Source organism: Equus caballus, chromosome 14, assembly GCF_041296265.1.
Source record: "Equus caballus isolate H_3958 breed thoroughbred chromosome 14, TB-T2T, whole genome shotgun sequence".
Classification (NCBI taxonomy): Eukaryota; Metazoa; Chordata; class Mammalia; order Perissodactyla; family Equidae; genus Equus; species Equus caballus.
This window is the reverse complement of record NC_091697.1, coordinates 51214126-51229985: the sequence shown is the minus strand read 5'-3', so window position 1 is coordinate 51229985 and position 15860 is coordinate 51214126. Positions and strand designations below refer to the sequence as shown.

Sequence of the window (15860 nt, the reverse complement as noted above, 5' to 3'; positions counted from 1 at the left end):
CATGTGCATTATAGAAAATTTGGAAAATGCATAAAATTATAAAGAAAAAGTTAAAACTAACTATAATCCCCAAATCCAAAGATAACCACCATTAATTATAAAAGTAATCATTTATTTTGAAAATAAATTCAGACAATCTAAAAAAAGATAAAGTACAAAATGAAAGTTCTTTTGTACCCGCAGTGTTATTCCCTATCCTTCCAGCATTATTCTTCTTAGGTATACACACAGTGTGAAAGGTAGGTAAACTCCTATCTTGAGAAAGGTAAAGCTTTCATTCATTCAGGATGGTGTGCAAGTGACTGCAAGGCCTTTGTCTTGGAGTGATACTTACACACACTTCCAATTGTGGGAAAATCATTGTTATTTTGTTACTAATAAGTGTATTATTGCTACCAACCCTTAGATTTGACAGTTAGACAAATGAGGCTTCACCACTTACCAACCATGAGTCCTTGGCCAAGTTAGTCTCCTTTCTAAGCCCAGTTCTCAGATGCAAAAAGGGAATAAAAAGGACTTCATAAGATTACTGCATGACACATGCACAGTGCCTGGTGTATCATACATGTTAAAAAATTCTTACTATTACCATTATTTTTTTGTTAGTTCTTTACCCACCCCAAATCTTAAACACATCTTGGAAATGAGCAAATCTGGAGACACCAAAGATGACAAAGTAGAGGCATATATGGAATGGCCAAGGAGGGATGAAAGCCAGAGAGAAACAGCTGCTGCTCTTCCGATCAGACTAGAAATCAACTGGCATTTTCCCTAGAACAATGTTCTCAAACTTGGTTACACACTAGAATCACCTAGGGATCTTGTAGAAATTCTGAAGCCCAGACCACACCCCAGACCAATTAGAGCACAATCTCTGGGGGTGGGACACAAGCATCAGTATTTTTTGAAGGTCCTCCAGTGATTCCAGTGTGCAGACAAGTTTGAAAACCACTGCCCTAGAACCTGCCAGTCTATCAGTTGGCATATTTATGAAGTAAAGTATTATTCTGGTGTTCACGGAACCAGGAGCCAGCCCTATTGGGCCAGGCTGAACTTGAAAAAATTCTGTCATGTTATTTCCTAACCTTATAACTTTACATAGATTAGATCTAGAAGAGTATTGTAGGGGAGATATAAGAAGATATGTCAATCATTTAAAGAGAAAACCTTCCTAAACTACTTGCACTTGGGCAACTGTTCTTTAAAAATCTAGAGCTGGGCAATGGGTATGGAATTTCTTTTGGGAGTGACAAAAACTTTCTACAATTAGATTGTGGTGATGGTTGCATCATTTTAGTGTAAATGAATATACTAAAAACTATTGAATTGTACACTTTAAATGAATGAATTGTATGGTATGTGATGTACATCTTGATAAAGCTGTTTAAAAAATCTAGAGGTGGGAGAATCACCTTCCTGAAATAAAAAGGTCAAATCAAGGATATGTAAGATTAAGGCTTCATGATGCTCCAGTTCTAGAAATACAGACTGTGTGCCTGTTGGTTTTGGTGCGAACTTGCAAATATAAGGAATTGAGACCTATAGGAGGTATAATTCTTGGCATTAGTAAAGGGCCAGTTTATGGTTATAGGGATGACAAACTGGTGGGAAAATCATTTAAGATGTTATAGAAAGAGGCTTTGTTTCTTACCAGATGGACCAGGGGTACAGTAGGGGATATGAGTACTGCACAGACTAGTTGTTTAGCTTAGGCAAGTCTCTTAACCTTTCTGAATTCTGGTTTCCTCATCTATAAAATAAAGATAATACCTCCTTTCAAAATTGTCATGAGAGTGAAAAGTAATGCATATAAAGTGTTTGTACTCAATGTAAAGTACTCATATAAAGTACAAGTATTCAATAAATATTTGTTGAACTAACAAATGATAATATCAATAATTCACCATTTACTGAGCATCCCTATTTGCCAGACATTGTAAAAGATGAAAAGACACAGTCCCTGCCATTATGGTACATGGAGTTCCACAGGAGACAGATATGCAAAAAAAAAAAAAAAAAAAAAAAAGGATAATGGAGATTTGCATAATACAAGAAGCAATGGGAGCAAAGGGAAAGAAACACCTAAGCTAGCCTGGGGAAATCAGGAAGGCTTCATAGAGGTGGTGATGCCTGAGCTAAAGGTTGAGTAGTAGTTTATCAAATAGTAAAGGGGGAAGGGGGGCAGGGAGGGGCCCTTGCAGGAAATTCCATGCAGAGGGATAATGATATTTCATTACTGCTGAAGCTTAAAGTATGTTTGTAAAACAGACAGTCTTTGCAAGAAAGTGAAGCCAGTAGGCAGGAGTTAGATCTTGAGGTTAGGTCAGGCCAAGGAGTTTTTATTTTATTATATATAGATGATAGTCATTGCAGAATTTTGAACTGACATAGATATGATATTATCAGGGATTTTTTGTTTGTTTTACAGACATTATTCTGGTAGCCATAAGTGAAATGGATTGGGGATATTGGGACTGAGGCAAACAGAACAGTTGAAGGCTATTATAATATATGAGGAGAAGACTGACAAATGCTTGAAGCACCACAGTGGCAGTATAGATGGAGAGAGATGACTGTGTAAAATCGTCAGGACTTGTTGATTACATGCCATAGGGAGTCAGGGAGAGGAATGAGTCAAGGATGACCCTCCCCATCCCTCCCTCATTCTGAATGAGGCAGCTGGGTGGACAATGGTGTCATTCACTGAGGTAGTAAATCCTGGTGTAAGAACACAGAAACCCAGATCCCTCTCTTTGAGACCAGAATATTGGTTCCTGGCCTTACCAGTCAAAAGGATATTCCTAAGGATGAAGGGTGTGGAAAACATCTGGGGACAATAAGAACCCCAGGTTTTACCACTGGTTTTGGCAGCCAGTGGTAGTCTAGGTGAGGATTCAGATGAGCTAAGAAATCTCATGTCCAGATCAGGCTGGATTTTCCTTTTTTGTCCTCTGGTATGTTTGCCACTCGGATTACAGTTTGCTGTGTTTCTGCATTTGTGCAAGGTGGTAGCCTGGCTCCTGGGACGGTCTGGATCAGGGTGAGGGTGGAGTGAGATCAAGTCTCCAGCTCCAAGAGGCTTCCTGGGGCTAAGTGAAAAGCTGGCTCTTTTGAAACAGTCTATGTTGCTAGTTAACAACATATCAAGCATACCGTGGTGTCAAATAAAGGGGATTTGTAGGCACAATGCTGTTGGTAGCTGATCTCAATCATTCAAGGAAGCTATTAAATCTGTGAACGTTAGCATTCTGCCAGGTAATGAGATCTAGTCCTTAGCGCCTCCCAGACACTGATTCTTTACTGATTTGGATCATCTCCCTCTCCTGGCTTCCTCCACCTTGCTTCACCTCCTTCCATACTGTCCTTGAAATCAATGAATGATAATTTAGTATATCACTAGCAAGTGTCTGAATAAAAAGGGTTTGGTTTCCACTGCGCCTCCTGTTACAACAAAAACGTGTACTGCATAAATGTAATTGGCTACATTAATGTGTGAGCCTTTTCTGCAAAGAGATGGATACATTTCGGAACAATCTGCAGAGAGTTTTGACTATATGGCAATGCTTCTAATTAGCTGTAGCTCTAATACAATCAGACTGAGGCAGAAGCTACTCATTTAGAATATTGGTGGATGACAACACTGGCTTGAACAAAGTGACCAGTCTCAAATGGCTACTCACTCTCTGGGCTGCAGGTTGCTAGGGCTCTGGCTGTCGCTGTTTTCCCCGCTGAAAAGGGGCGGGGGAAGTTGGTGTGTTAAGGGAAAAAAAAAAAAGCCCTACATGTATGTTGTCTGCCTCTCTATAGAGGTAACAACCCGTGGAAAGAAATGCTGTTGAGCGGGAGGAAGGTGAAAAAATAGGTGGGTTTTTTGTTTTTTGTATGTGTATGTTTTTTTTTTCCTCCAATGCTGCGACGCATTAACCCTGCTGCTATTGGGATGTTCTCTGCTCAGCCTATTGGCTGAGCCCAGGAGCCGCTGCCTGCCAATCGGGTGGTGGAAGGCAGACAAATCTACCCCGCCACCAGCAAAAAACGGCGCGTAACCCTTGCGGCGCCGGCCCAGCCGCGCCAGAGCTGGCGCGGGGAAAGGGAGATAGGTGTCTCCAGCTGCTGTGGCCATTTGGGGTGGGTTGGCTTCTTCCGCTTCTCAGGACCGGGTAGAGAACTAGCAGGCGGCAGCAATGCTCCGCAAGGTGAGAAGCTGGATAGAAATCTGCAGGGGGGCTACCCTTTTGTTCCTCTGTTGCCACCTGGGTTACGTTTTTGGGCAGATCCGATACCCGGTCCCAGAGGAGTCACAGGAAGGGACTTTTGTAGGGAATGTCGCCCAAGATTTCCTGCTGGATACAGAGAGTCTGTCAGCTCGCAGGCTGCAGGTCGCTGGAGAGGTGAACCAAAGACACTTCCGTGTGGATTTGGACAGCGGAGCCCTGCTCATCAAGAATCCAATCGATCGAGAGGCACTGTGTGGGCTCAGTGCCAGCTGCATCGTGCCCCTGGAGTTTGTAACCGAAGGGCCTTTGGAAATGTACCGAGCAGAGGTAGAAATCGTGGATGTGAATGATCACGCCCCCCGATTTCCTCGGCAGCAGCTGGACTTGGAAATTGGAGAGGCAGCTCCTCCAGGACAGCGTTTCCCCTTGGAAAAGGCTCAGGATGCAGATGTGGGGAGCAACTCCATCAGCAGCTATAGACTAAGCTCCAATGAACACTTTGCACTGGATGTCAAGAAGCGCAGCGACGGCAGCCTGGTCCCAGAGCTGCTCCTGGAGAAACCTTTGGATCGGGAGAAGCAATCAGACTACCGCCTGGTGCTGACTGCTGTGGATGGAGGGAACCCCCCAAGATCTGGCACCGCAGAACTCCGGGTATCAGTGCTGGACGTGAACGACAACGCCCCAGCCTTCCAGCAATCCAGCTACAGGATAAGTGTGTTGGAGAGTGCACCGGCCGGCATGCTGCTCATCCAGCTCAATGCCTCTGACCCGGACCTGGGTCCCAGTGGTAACGTCACTTTTTCTTTCAGTGGTCACACCCCTGATCGTGTAAGAAACCTCTTTAGCCTGCACCCCACTACTGGAAAGCTTACCCTTCAGGGGCCCCTAGACTTTGAGAGTGAGAATTATTATGAATTTGATGTTCGCGCTCGTGACGGGGGTTCTCCAGCCATGGAGCAACATTGCAGCCTTCGGGTGGATCTCCTGGATGTAAATGACAATGCCCCCCACATCACGGTGACCTCAGAGCTTGGGACTCTCCCAGAGAGTGCAGAACCTGGCACTGTGGTGGCGCTCATCAGTGTGCAGGACCCTGACTCAGGGTCAAATGGAGATGTGAGCCTCCGTATTCCTGACCACCTGCCATTTGCCCTCAAGTCTGCCTTCAGGAACCAGTTCTCCCTGGTGACTGCTGGGCCCTTGGACCGAGAGGCCAGATCCAGCTATGACATCATGGTCACTGCTTCTGATGCTGGGAACCCTCCTCTGAGTACCCAGAGGACTATTTTCCTCAATATTTCAGATGTGAATGATAACCCACCTTCTTTCTTCCAGAGATCACATGAGGTGTTTGTTCCTGAGAACAATCGCCCAGGGGACCTGCTTTGCTCCCTTGCAGCCTCTGATCCAGACTCTGGCTTGAATGCGCTTATCTCCTACTCTCTCCTAGAGCCCAGAAATCGAGATGTGTCAGCTTCCTCCTTCATCTCTCTGAACCCCCAGACAGGAGCTGTTCATGCTACTCGATCCTTTGACTATGAACAAACACAGACACTGCAGTTTGAGGTGCAGGCCCGGGATCGGGGCAACCCACCCCTTAGTAGCACTGTGACAGTTCGTCTATTTGTGCTGGACCTCAATGACAATGCCCCAGCTGTGCTCCGTCCTAGGGCCCGGCCTGGTTCCTTATGTCCCCAAGCACTGCCTCCATCAGTTGGTGCTGGCCACCTAGTCACAAAGGTGACTGCTGTGGACTTGGATTCAGGTTACAACGCTTGGGTTTCATATCAGCTCCTGGAGGCCCCAGATCCCAGCCTGTTTGCAGTCTCTCGCTATGCTGGGGAGGTACGGACGGCTGTTCCCATCCCAGCTGATCTCCCACCACAGAAGTTGGTCATTGTGGTAAAGGATAGTGGTAGCCCACCACTCTCTACCTCCGTTACTCTCCTAGTGTCCTTGGAGGAAGACACTCATCCAGTTGTTCCTGATCTTCGAGAATCTTCAGCTCCAAGGGAAGGAGAATCCCGCCTGACCCTCTACTTGGCTGTATCACTAGTGGCAATTTGCTTTGTCTCCTTTGGCTCATTCGTGGCACTGCTCTCTAAGTGTCTGCGTGGGGCTGCCTGTGGAGTGACCTGCCTTCCTGCTGGCACCTGTGCCTGTCTCACCCGATCTCGAAGGAGGGAGGGGCTTCCTCCTTCCAATGGGATCCTCCGAATCCAGCTAGGGTCAGATGATCCTATCAAGTTTGTTGATGTGGGTGGCCACTCTCATGGCTGTACACCCTTGGCTTCTGCACCCACTCGGAGCGATAGCTTCATGATGGTGAAGTCACCCAGTGCACCTATGGCAGGGGAGCCTGTTCGCCCAAGCTGCCCACCCTCTGATCTTCTCTATGGGCTAGAGGTGAGACCTTTACAGGCTCAGCCAATGCCTGAGGGTTATTCTGATCCAGGCATATGGCTGGGCCATGTCCCAGAGAGTACTAGCCTCTCTGTAAGAGCCTGTAGTGATGTCACCATTTTTGTGAGTGGTAACTATGTGGTAGATGCTGTGCTTTAGAAGTGTTTTGTGAATTAACCAGGGAGTTGTCACAGATTAGTACTTGGGGGTGGGTTATGCCCTTATCTGAGAGTAAGAAATGAAAGTAAGTGATCAAGAGCCAGAGTATTGTGGAAGCATGCTACCAGAATGTGGGAGCATACAAGGCTATAGTGCATAAGGGTAGGATGCACCAGGCAGTCACCTAAACCCAGGTGACTCTTTCTCTACTCTTCCTGAATGAGGGGGCCAGGTTCTGGACTACCTTAACTCTAAGTTACCATTTCCCAATGGATTGAGGAGAGCTAGTGTCTTTGCCCCACAGTATCAAGTACACCCTAGTCCATTGTAAAGGGAACTCTGCTTGAAACACAGCAGAGAGCACAAAGAGGAAAGAGCCAAGGGAGTGGAGAGGCATCAAAGTAGAAGCAGAGATCTTTAGTCCAGGTCTTTCGGAGGCCCAATCAAGTCCCCACTGTGGGATTTGAGCTAGATGCAGTCGATTGAGGGCAGGGGAGTATTACCTTTTTGGGAAAAAAACAGTAAGTGAAATCACTTAATGTCAGAAAACTGGTTTACAGCATGCTGCTGTAATTCATAGAGACAGCCACTCTCGGAGTCTTTAAGTAGAGTTCTTCTGAATTGGTGAAACCATAAATCCTAGAGGCCATGCCTAGACTCTAGTCACTCTCCTGGTGACCTGAATCAGTCCCATAAATGTTCCCCCTACCACAAACTGTGATGGTCATTCCATAGCTGAAGTCTGGGATCTCAGGAGAGCTGAGTCCTATAGCCATCAGCTGACATGGAGGTTCCTCAAAGCACTGCTGGAGAGTCAGAGCAAGACTCTGCAGGGTCCTAACGAAATTTTTCTCTCACCTTAGCAGCATTTAGTAGGATGACGGAGGGTGGGGGGAAGCGTGGGTTTTGCTTCTCTCTCCCAGAAGGACAAAGTTTTGGTGGTTCAAGCAAAGTAGTGGAAGCTTCCGAAGTCATGCAGGAAGTTGCTGGGACAGGACACTGAGAAGTTCTGTACCACTTTGTCTTCCTGTTGAGTGCCATCTGAGCTGTCAAACTTTGCTGCCAAGGGGGCTGAATCAACCTGCAGCACGAAATGAGTGGGGAGGTAGAAGGCTTCTGTGACACAGATTTGCAGCGCCTGTTCCTAAGGTTTCCAGGACTGAGGAGACTTTATAATTGGTTGAGAGCAGACAGACTTTTTAGCCAATCAGACTCAGAGCTGAGGTGGGAGATCTGCTCTTCCTGCCCACCTCTCCTCCCCCAGCTCCCCAGCTCCACTCAGATTAATTCCCCTCCCCCCCCACCCCCGCCATTTGGTGACTAAGAAGAACTGCTGCAGGCAGACAGACCTCGGAGCAGTTTTTAAGAGGCTGGAAGGAGACATAGGAGATTTCAGCTGCTACATTCCAAGCTCTGGGTCTACCTTGGAGACAGGACAGCACAGAGTCAGTGTCCAGGAAGGGACTTCTGGGTCATGGGGCCCAAGACACCCCCACAGCTCGCTGGGAAATGGCAAGTGCTGTGCATGTTGTCCTTGTGCTGCTGGGGCTGGGTGTCTGGGCAGCTTCGTTACTCAGTGGTGGAGGAGTCTGAGCCGGGGACGCTGGTGGGGAATGTTGCCCAGGATCTAGGCTTAAAGGTGACAGATCTGTTGAGCCGCCGACTGCGGTTGGGCTCTGAGGAGAATGGACACTATTTTTCCCTGAGCTTGATGAGTGGTGCTCTGGCAGTGAATCAAAAGATTGACCGAGAAAGCCTGTGTGGAGCCAGCACCAGCTGTCTGCTGCCAGTGCAGGTGGTGACTGAACACCCCCTGGAACTAATCCGTGTAGAGGTAGAGATCCTGGATCTCAATGACAACTCTCCTAGGTTTGCCACCCCTGAGCGAGAGATACGCATCTCGGAATCAGCTGCCCTTGGGGCACGATTTCCACTGGATAGTGCCCAGGATCCAGATGTGGGGACCAATACTGTGAGCTTCTACACTCTAAGCCCCAGCATCCACTTCTCTCTGAATGTGAAGACCCTAAAAGATGGGAAGCTGTTCCCAGAGCTGGTGCTAGAGCAGCAACTCGACCGTGAAGCCCAGGCAAGACATCAGCTGGTACTCACTGCTGTGGATGGGGGTATCCCAGCCCACTCAGGGACCACCCTCATCTCTGTCACTGTGCTGGACATCAATGATAATGCTCCAACCTTCCAGTCCTCAGTTCTACGTGTGGGACTCCCTGAGAATGCACCCATGGGTACACTGCTGCTCCGCCTTAATGCCACTGATCCAGATGAGGGCACCAATGGCCAACTAGACTATTCTTTTGGAGATCATACATCTGAAGCAGTGCGGAATCTCTTTGACCTAGACCCTAGCAGTGGAGCAATCCATGTATTGGGTCCCATAGACTTTGAGGAGTCAAGTTTCTATGAAATTCATGCAAGAGCCCGTGACCAGGGACAGCCAGCCATGGAAGGCCACTGTGTGATTCAAGTGGATGTGGGAGATGACAATGACAATGCCCCAGAGGTACTACTGGCCTCTTTAGTCAACCCTGTCCTGGAGAACACACCAGTGGGCACAGTAGTGGGATTGTTTAACGTGCGGGACCGAGACTCAGGGAAAAATAGTGAAGTGAGCCTTGATATCTCTCCAGACCTGCCATTTCAGATTAAGCCTTCTGGGAACCACTACTCACTGCTAACCAGCCAGCCCTTGGACCGTGAGGCCACATCCCACTATATCATTGAGCTGCTGGCCAGTGATGCAGGCTCACCTCCCCTGCATGCACATCTCACCATCAGGCTCAACATTTCAGATGTTAATGACAATGCACCCTTCTTCACCCAGCAGCTCTACACTGCTTACATCCCAGAAAACCAGCCTCCAGGCTCCCTTCTCTGCACTGTGGCTGCCTCTGATCCAGACACTGGGGATAATGCCCGCCTCACCTACTCCATTGTTGGGAATCAGATTCAGGGAGCCCCAGCCTCCTCCTTTGTGTATGTCAACCCTGAAGATGGGCGGGTCTTTGCCCAGCGTACCTTTGACTATGAATTGCTGCAGATGCTGCAGATCGTGGTAGGGGTTCAAGACTCTGGCTCTCCTCCATTGCATGCCAACACATCTCTGCATCTGTTTGTCCTAGACCAGAATGATAATGCCCCAGCTGTGCTGCACCCAAGACCAGGCCAGGAACTCTCAGTCCCCCAGCGTCTCCCTCGCTCTGCTCCTCCTGGCTCCTTGGTCACCAAGGTGACAGCAGTGGATGCTGATGCAGGCCACAATGCATGGCTCTCCTATTCACTGTTGCCACAGTCCACAGCCCCAGGACTGTTCCTGGTGTCTGCACATACTGGTGAGGTGCGCACAGCCCGGGCCTTACTGGAGGATGACTCTGACACCCAGCAGGTGGTGGTCCTGGTGAGGGACAATGGTGACCCTTCACTTTCCTCTACAGCCACAGTGCTGCTGGTTCTGGAGGACAAGGACCCTGAAGAAATGCCCAAATCCAGCGACTTCCTCACACACCCTCCTGAGCGTTCAGACCTTACCCTTTACCTCATTGTGGCTCTTGCAGCCATCAGTCTCTTATCCTTAGTCACCTTCACCTTTCTGTCGGCTAAGTGCCTTCGGGGGCATGCAGACGAGGATGGGGGTGGGGGCTGGTGCTGCAGGCACCAGGACTCACCCTCCCGGGACTTCTATAAACAGTCCAGCCCCAGCCTACACGTGAGCTCAGATGGCACGCTCAAGTACATGGAGGTGACGCTGCGGCCCACAGACTCGCAGAGCCATTGCTACAGGACGTGCTTTTCACCAGCCTCGGACGGCAGTGACTTCACTTTTCTAAGGCCTCTCAGCGTCCAGCAGCCTTCAGCCCTGGCGCTGGAGCCTGACACCTTCCGGTCCCGCTCTAACACGCTGCGGGAGCGGAGCCAGGTGAGGGGCTGGGCGCGACCCCTGAGGGCGGCAATGGAGAAGCCGCCTCATAAGGGACCTTGAACTTGCATCCACAACTCTCCGGCGGGCGGGCTCGTCCGCTAGCTGCGCTCCACCCGATTGTCGGGACCCTTTGGACTGATTGCGTGGAACCAGAGATGTAGCCGAGGCAGGCATGGGGCTCTGAGCCCTGGGAGATGGTGGTGATTGTGGGCGAGGGGGGTAGGACCGATCCCCGCCCCCACACTCAGAAACGGCTGGGGCCTGGCGATGTTTCTGGCGATTTCCGCCTGGGTCGGGGGTCCCGGGTGGAGGCAGATCACGCCCGCAGCAGCCTCCTAGGCTGGGCGCCGGCCTGCTCCCCCGGTCTCTAGGTTTCTTCCTACGTTTATCTCCTGTCCCTCGATCTGTGACTTCGCTGTTCTTCTCACCCTCCTTATTCCCACATCAAACAAACGCATCTGTGGACAGGACACAGGTGCACACGCAGGGCTCACGCGTGTCCTCCCTGCGGAACACACCCACGGGCCACACCCAGCGCCCGGGCTCGCCGCGCCTCACCTGCACACACGCGCGCCTCTCGCGCTTGGCTTTACACGCACGCCGCCTTTCACGGCCAGCCGCTGGTTGCCAGGTTCACACGCTCGGGCTGTCCCCGGCCCACCCGGCCTCCCTCCCCCGCTGCCGGCTTCAGAGGTGCTCAGTACTCACCGCTGACCGAGCGCGCTGGCGAGGATCCCGGGTCGTGGCCTCCTCTCCGCTCCGCCCGGGCTGGGCCGGGTCGCCTCCGGGCTGGCCTGGGCCAGGTGGCGGCGCCTGGAGCGCGGGAGCCACTCTGGGCGCTCTAGACGCGGGGCGGGCAGGACTCTATGACCCGCGGGCCGGCCAGTCCCGCTGGGCCTGGGGCTCCCGGCGGAGGGCGGCGGCGCCTCCAGCCCAGAACCCGCGGGTGGGCAGGAGGGCCAAGCTGCTTGTGGCCCTAGGGGCGGCAGGGCCCGGCCTTAGGCGAATAAGCAGGCCTACAGGACAGGCAGCCTGGGACCTCAGTGGCACCGGAGGCCACGTCCTCTCGCAGGAAGTGGGAGCCTGGTGCACCCCGGCTCTGGAGCTCAGAGACAGGCTTTTAGCTCTGTCGTGACCACAGTGTGCCCAGCGATCTAGGATCAGGGCTTTGGGGGTGACCAAAGTATCTGAGACTCTGGCAAGTCCTTCCTTCCCTGGTGGATGGAAAGCCACAGCCTCTGCCAGATGCCAGGGTGCCCTCATATATGGGGCAACTATAATAGTGAAAAGCACAGGTTTCCAGGACCCTGGGAGCTTTGATTCAAAATATATCTATGCCCCACTGTGCCCCTACTGAATCAGAATTGTATTTTGAAACAACACCCCTAAGTGATTTTGACAGCCGACTGAGAGAGCCTTACTACACACCTCCTCTGAGAACCACAGCATTTCAGTTGCTCTTCCCAACACTTTTGTTGGATAGGTACTGGCATCCCCACTTTGTAACTGAGTTTCACACAGGTCAAGTGACTTGCTCAAGTTCATAGGGTAAGTGATAAAGATCTAGGCCTGTCTAACTCCAGAATTTGTGCTTTCAATCACTGGGTGCCTATAAAGCTGGAGGACAGGAGGGACGGTATGCATCTGCCGGAATGGGGCAGAAGTGGGGATCTTTCCCGCTTAGGGCCTTCCGTGTGGAGAAGGCTTCTGAGGCTCCTTATCCTTGAGCAGCACTAACTGAACTTGGACCCGCCGTCCTCATGTAGGTTGTGAGTTTTGCCCAGCACCACTCCGCCAATCTGTCAGAGTTCCTGCATGTCTGTGTAGATTCTGCCGTGCCTAAGAATACAGTGGCTGAGGGCTGGACATCCCTGTGCCCTTCCCCACAGCAGTCCTGGAATGGTGTGGTGACTCCTGTTGCACCTTGAATGCCAATTTTCTGGGTTCTGCTCACAGCACTGCCACTTGTGAGCCTCAGAGTATGTCACTTGGCTGCCCTGGGTCTTCCTTCTCCCCAGTGTAATCGGAGATGCTCACACCTTCTCTGCTCCTGGGAGTGAGTGTGAGAATTAATTACCAGCACACCCCAGAAACGGGGAGGAAATGGCTCTAGGAGTGCTCCATGTGAGGGTGCAATGGGATACACACCCTCTGGAGAGGCTGGGAGGGAATCAGGAGTGAATTGCTGGCCAGAGTCCCACACCTTCATTCAGGTGGGAGATGGCTACAAATGAGCCCCTTGGGAACCCTGGAGTCTTAGCTGGCTTTGCTTGGAGGCTGTGGGAGCTTGATCTCTGCTGGGCTCCATCCCAACCGTTTTCTGTATCCCAGACAGAGTGGCCTTGTTCTCTCCTTCTTAGTCACAGCCATTGTCTGGCATGAGCTCTGGGGTGAGAGGTGTCCTGGGGCTTGGATGCCCTGCAAAGGCCCAGTCTGGCATGACTCCTAAATTAATAATGTATTTAGCTGTGGGAAGGGATCCTTGAGAGCCAAGGGCCTAGAGGAGGTGTCCCTCTGAATGTGTTAGAGCATAACCTGGCACAAAAAGGGTTACCCGGAGCAGCAGCCATCTTGCTGCAGAGGATGCTTTGTCCCCAGCTGAGGAGCTGAATAAATTCTTTCTAGGGCTGACAGAATTCTCATCTAAAAGCCTCCTCTGGCGCTTTTGGGGGCCTTCTCTGCACCCCTCCCTCCTGGTTCCGCAGAAGACACGTTCAGCCCTTGAATCTCAGCTCAGAAGCTTTGAGTCTGGGGGCAGGGAGGAGGGGCCATTTCTTTAGCAAAGGAATCTGGGTTTGCTCTCTGTGGTCAGATAAATGTTATTTTCTCTCTTTGTCGCTGGTACCTCAGACCTGTGAGACCTGAGTTGTATTTTGTCTTTGAAGATGTCTACCCCTTGCTGATCTCACCCCATTTTCATCTCTGTGTCCACTCCCCTCTTTCCCCCCAGTCCATCCCCAGGGGCTCGGGTGATGTTCTGACTTCTCTGGGTACTCAGTCCCTTTCCCTCTGTTTTCTCTACAGCAAGCCCCGCCCAACACGGACTGGCGTTTCTCTCAGGCCCAGAGACCTGGCACCAGCAGGTAGGTGACTGCCTCTCCAGCCCACCCTCTTCTCTGCGGCATTTTCTCAGCGATGACGTGGGAGGAGGTGGGGGGAGGGCTCAGCATTTGCTACAAATGGCTTCTCCCCTCTGTTCCAGATTTCAGGGAGATTTTTGTATATTGGGAACCAGAAGGAAGAGGCGCCTACTCTGGCTATTTTGGAAGCTCAATTCACACACTCATCCTCTCCCTTCTCCCCACCATATGAAACTTTTCCTATCTTCTTGGGGCTCTGTGGGACCAAAGGATAGTCTTAAGGTGGTCTCTGGGTGGAGAGGAAGCTTTTTATACCCATCTACTGCTTTCATCCTTCTGCCAAAAGTTGGGCTGGGCTCCATCCTGACCTGGGGGTTCAGGTAGAAAAATTCTGGGACAGGAGGAGGAGTGGAGAAGCTGTCTTAAGTCAGAGCCTCCTCGAGAGCCCGCAGGAGAGAGCAGAGGCAGAGGGGAAGGAGGTCAGGCAGCTGTGGGGAGAGCAGAGACAGCACAGCTGGAGGTGGGGCTGAGGAGGAGAGCCCAGGCTGGGAGCTCTGGGGGCAGGTCTCCCTCTTCCAGGCTGCCCTCTGGTCCCTGCCCTCTCTGTCTGCAGGCTTTTTGTCTCTGCCACTCTCTCTTATCTCTGCATCCTTACCTCAGTCTCTATCTCAGTTTGCAATCTCTCCCTCTCTTTCCAGGTCTCTATCTCAGTTTCTGTCTTTATTACTGCATCTCAGTCCCTACCATTTGTGTCTACTTGCATTGATCTGTGCCTTACACTGCGCCTGCCACGGCTAGGTGCTCGATAGCTGTGGAATCAATGAATAAATGTGACTCTTCCTTAGTCTCAGTCTCTGTTTCTCCTTTTCTCTCTGTGTCTGCCTTCCTGTCTCTGACCTTGACCTCTATTCTGTCTCTCCTTCCTTCATCATTTCCTGGTGTCCTTGTGTTCCTCTATCTCCAGACTTGCTTCTCAGTCCCTCACTGCTTCTGCTCTCCTCTCTGTTCTCAGCCTCTCTGTGTCTCTTTCCTTGTCTCTGTCTCTCTTTGTATATCTTTCTAAGTCTTTAGCTTGTCTCTTTGTGCCTCGCTGAGTCTCTTTCTACGTTACTCTTTCTTTATCTCTGTTTCTCTTTTATCCTATCTTTTACTTTGTATCCCTGTCTCTCTCTCTCTCATTTCTCTGTACTTATGGGCAAGCCAGCACATGCATGCCCCCCTACACGCACTCGACCCCCCCTGCCCCTCACACACAGAGCCTTTGATCACCACTCTACACCACACGCCCTCCCCTCCAGGCTGGCCCAGCTGCTCATTTCATGCGGGTTTGAATCCCTGCTGAGCTAGGAACCCCCTGTGAGGAGGGGAAGGGAAACTTCAGTGGAAAGACCTTCACTTGGTCTGAGGGGTGTGGGGTGGGTGCTGGGCCAGGCCTCCCTGGTAGAAGTCAGGAGCCTGGAGGAGTCCAAGGAGCTCAGGAGAGAGAAGGAGAGAGTAACTCCTCACTTGTTGGGCACTTGCTGCCCACACTTCCCAGGATGCTACCGTGCTGTCACAAGAACCCAGGAGACCTTGGTGTATGGTGGAGACTCCAGCTCCTGGGCATGTGCAGTTCTGCCACTGGTATTAGGATATCAAGACACTTCCTGGAAGGCCCTTAGAAGGCAGCAAACCAGATGGCTTGGACTGCCCTTGCTCCTCCCTTGACCCCAGCTGTCTCGTTTCTCCCTACTAGCCTTCCCAGCCTTCCCATAGGTTATCCATTAGGTCATTCATGTATTCAGGTATTCATTCAAGTAGTCATTCATTCAGCAAATATTTATTGAGCATCTACTATGAGCCAGGTCCTGTGCTAACCACTGGCCTATAAGAGTAAATAAGCAGACATGATCCTTGAACTCACAGATTTCCAGGCTAGCAAGTGAAACAGAAAATTGACAACAAATCTGGTTACAAATCACAAGTTCTGAGAAGAAGAAGATAATGTGAGTGTAATGGGGGAGGGGGATAGAGGAGGCCTCCAGGAGGAGGTGACATTGAGCTGAGGCGATGAGAAGTACT

The 15860-nt window shown here is 50.8% G+C and overlaps 1 protein-coding gene across 23 annotated transcripts in view; it reads left to right on the top strand.

Moving 5' to 3' along the window:
• The window catches only part of LOC100072198 (protocadherin gamma-C4), a 172282-nt gene that overhangs the window by 142857 nt on the left and 13565 nt on the right, over positions 1-15860 (top strand). For 20 of the 23 annotated variants that reach the window (XM_070234070.1, XM_070234068.1, XM_070234067.1 and 17 more), the window contains one exon: positions 13744-13802. In XM_070234070.1, coding sequence (XP_070090171.1) covers positions 13744-13802 — 59 coding nt within the window. Of the gene's footprint in view, positions 1-3742; positions 10717-13743; positions 13803-15860 lie in introns of those variants that run through there. The other 3 variants (XM_070234051.1, XM_070234049.1, XM_070234069.1) reach the window with 3 other exon arrangements.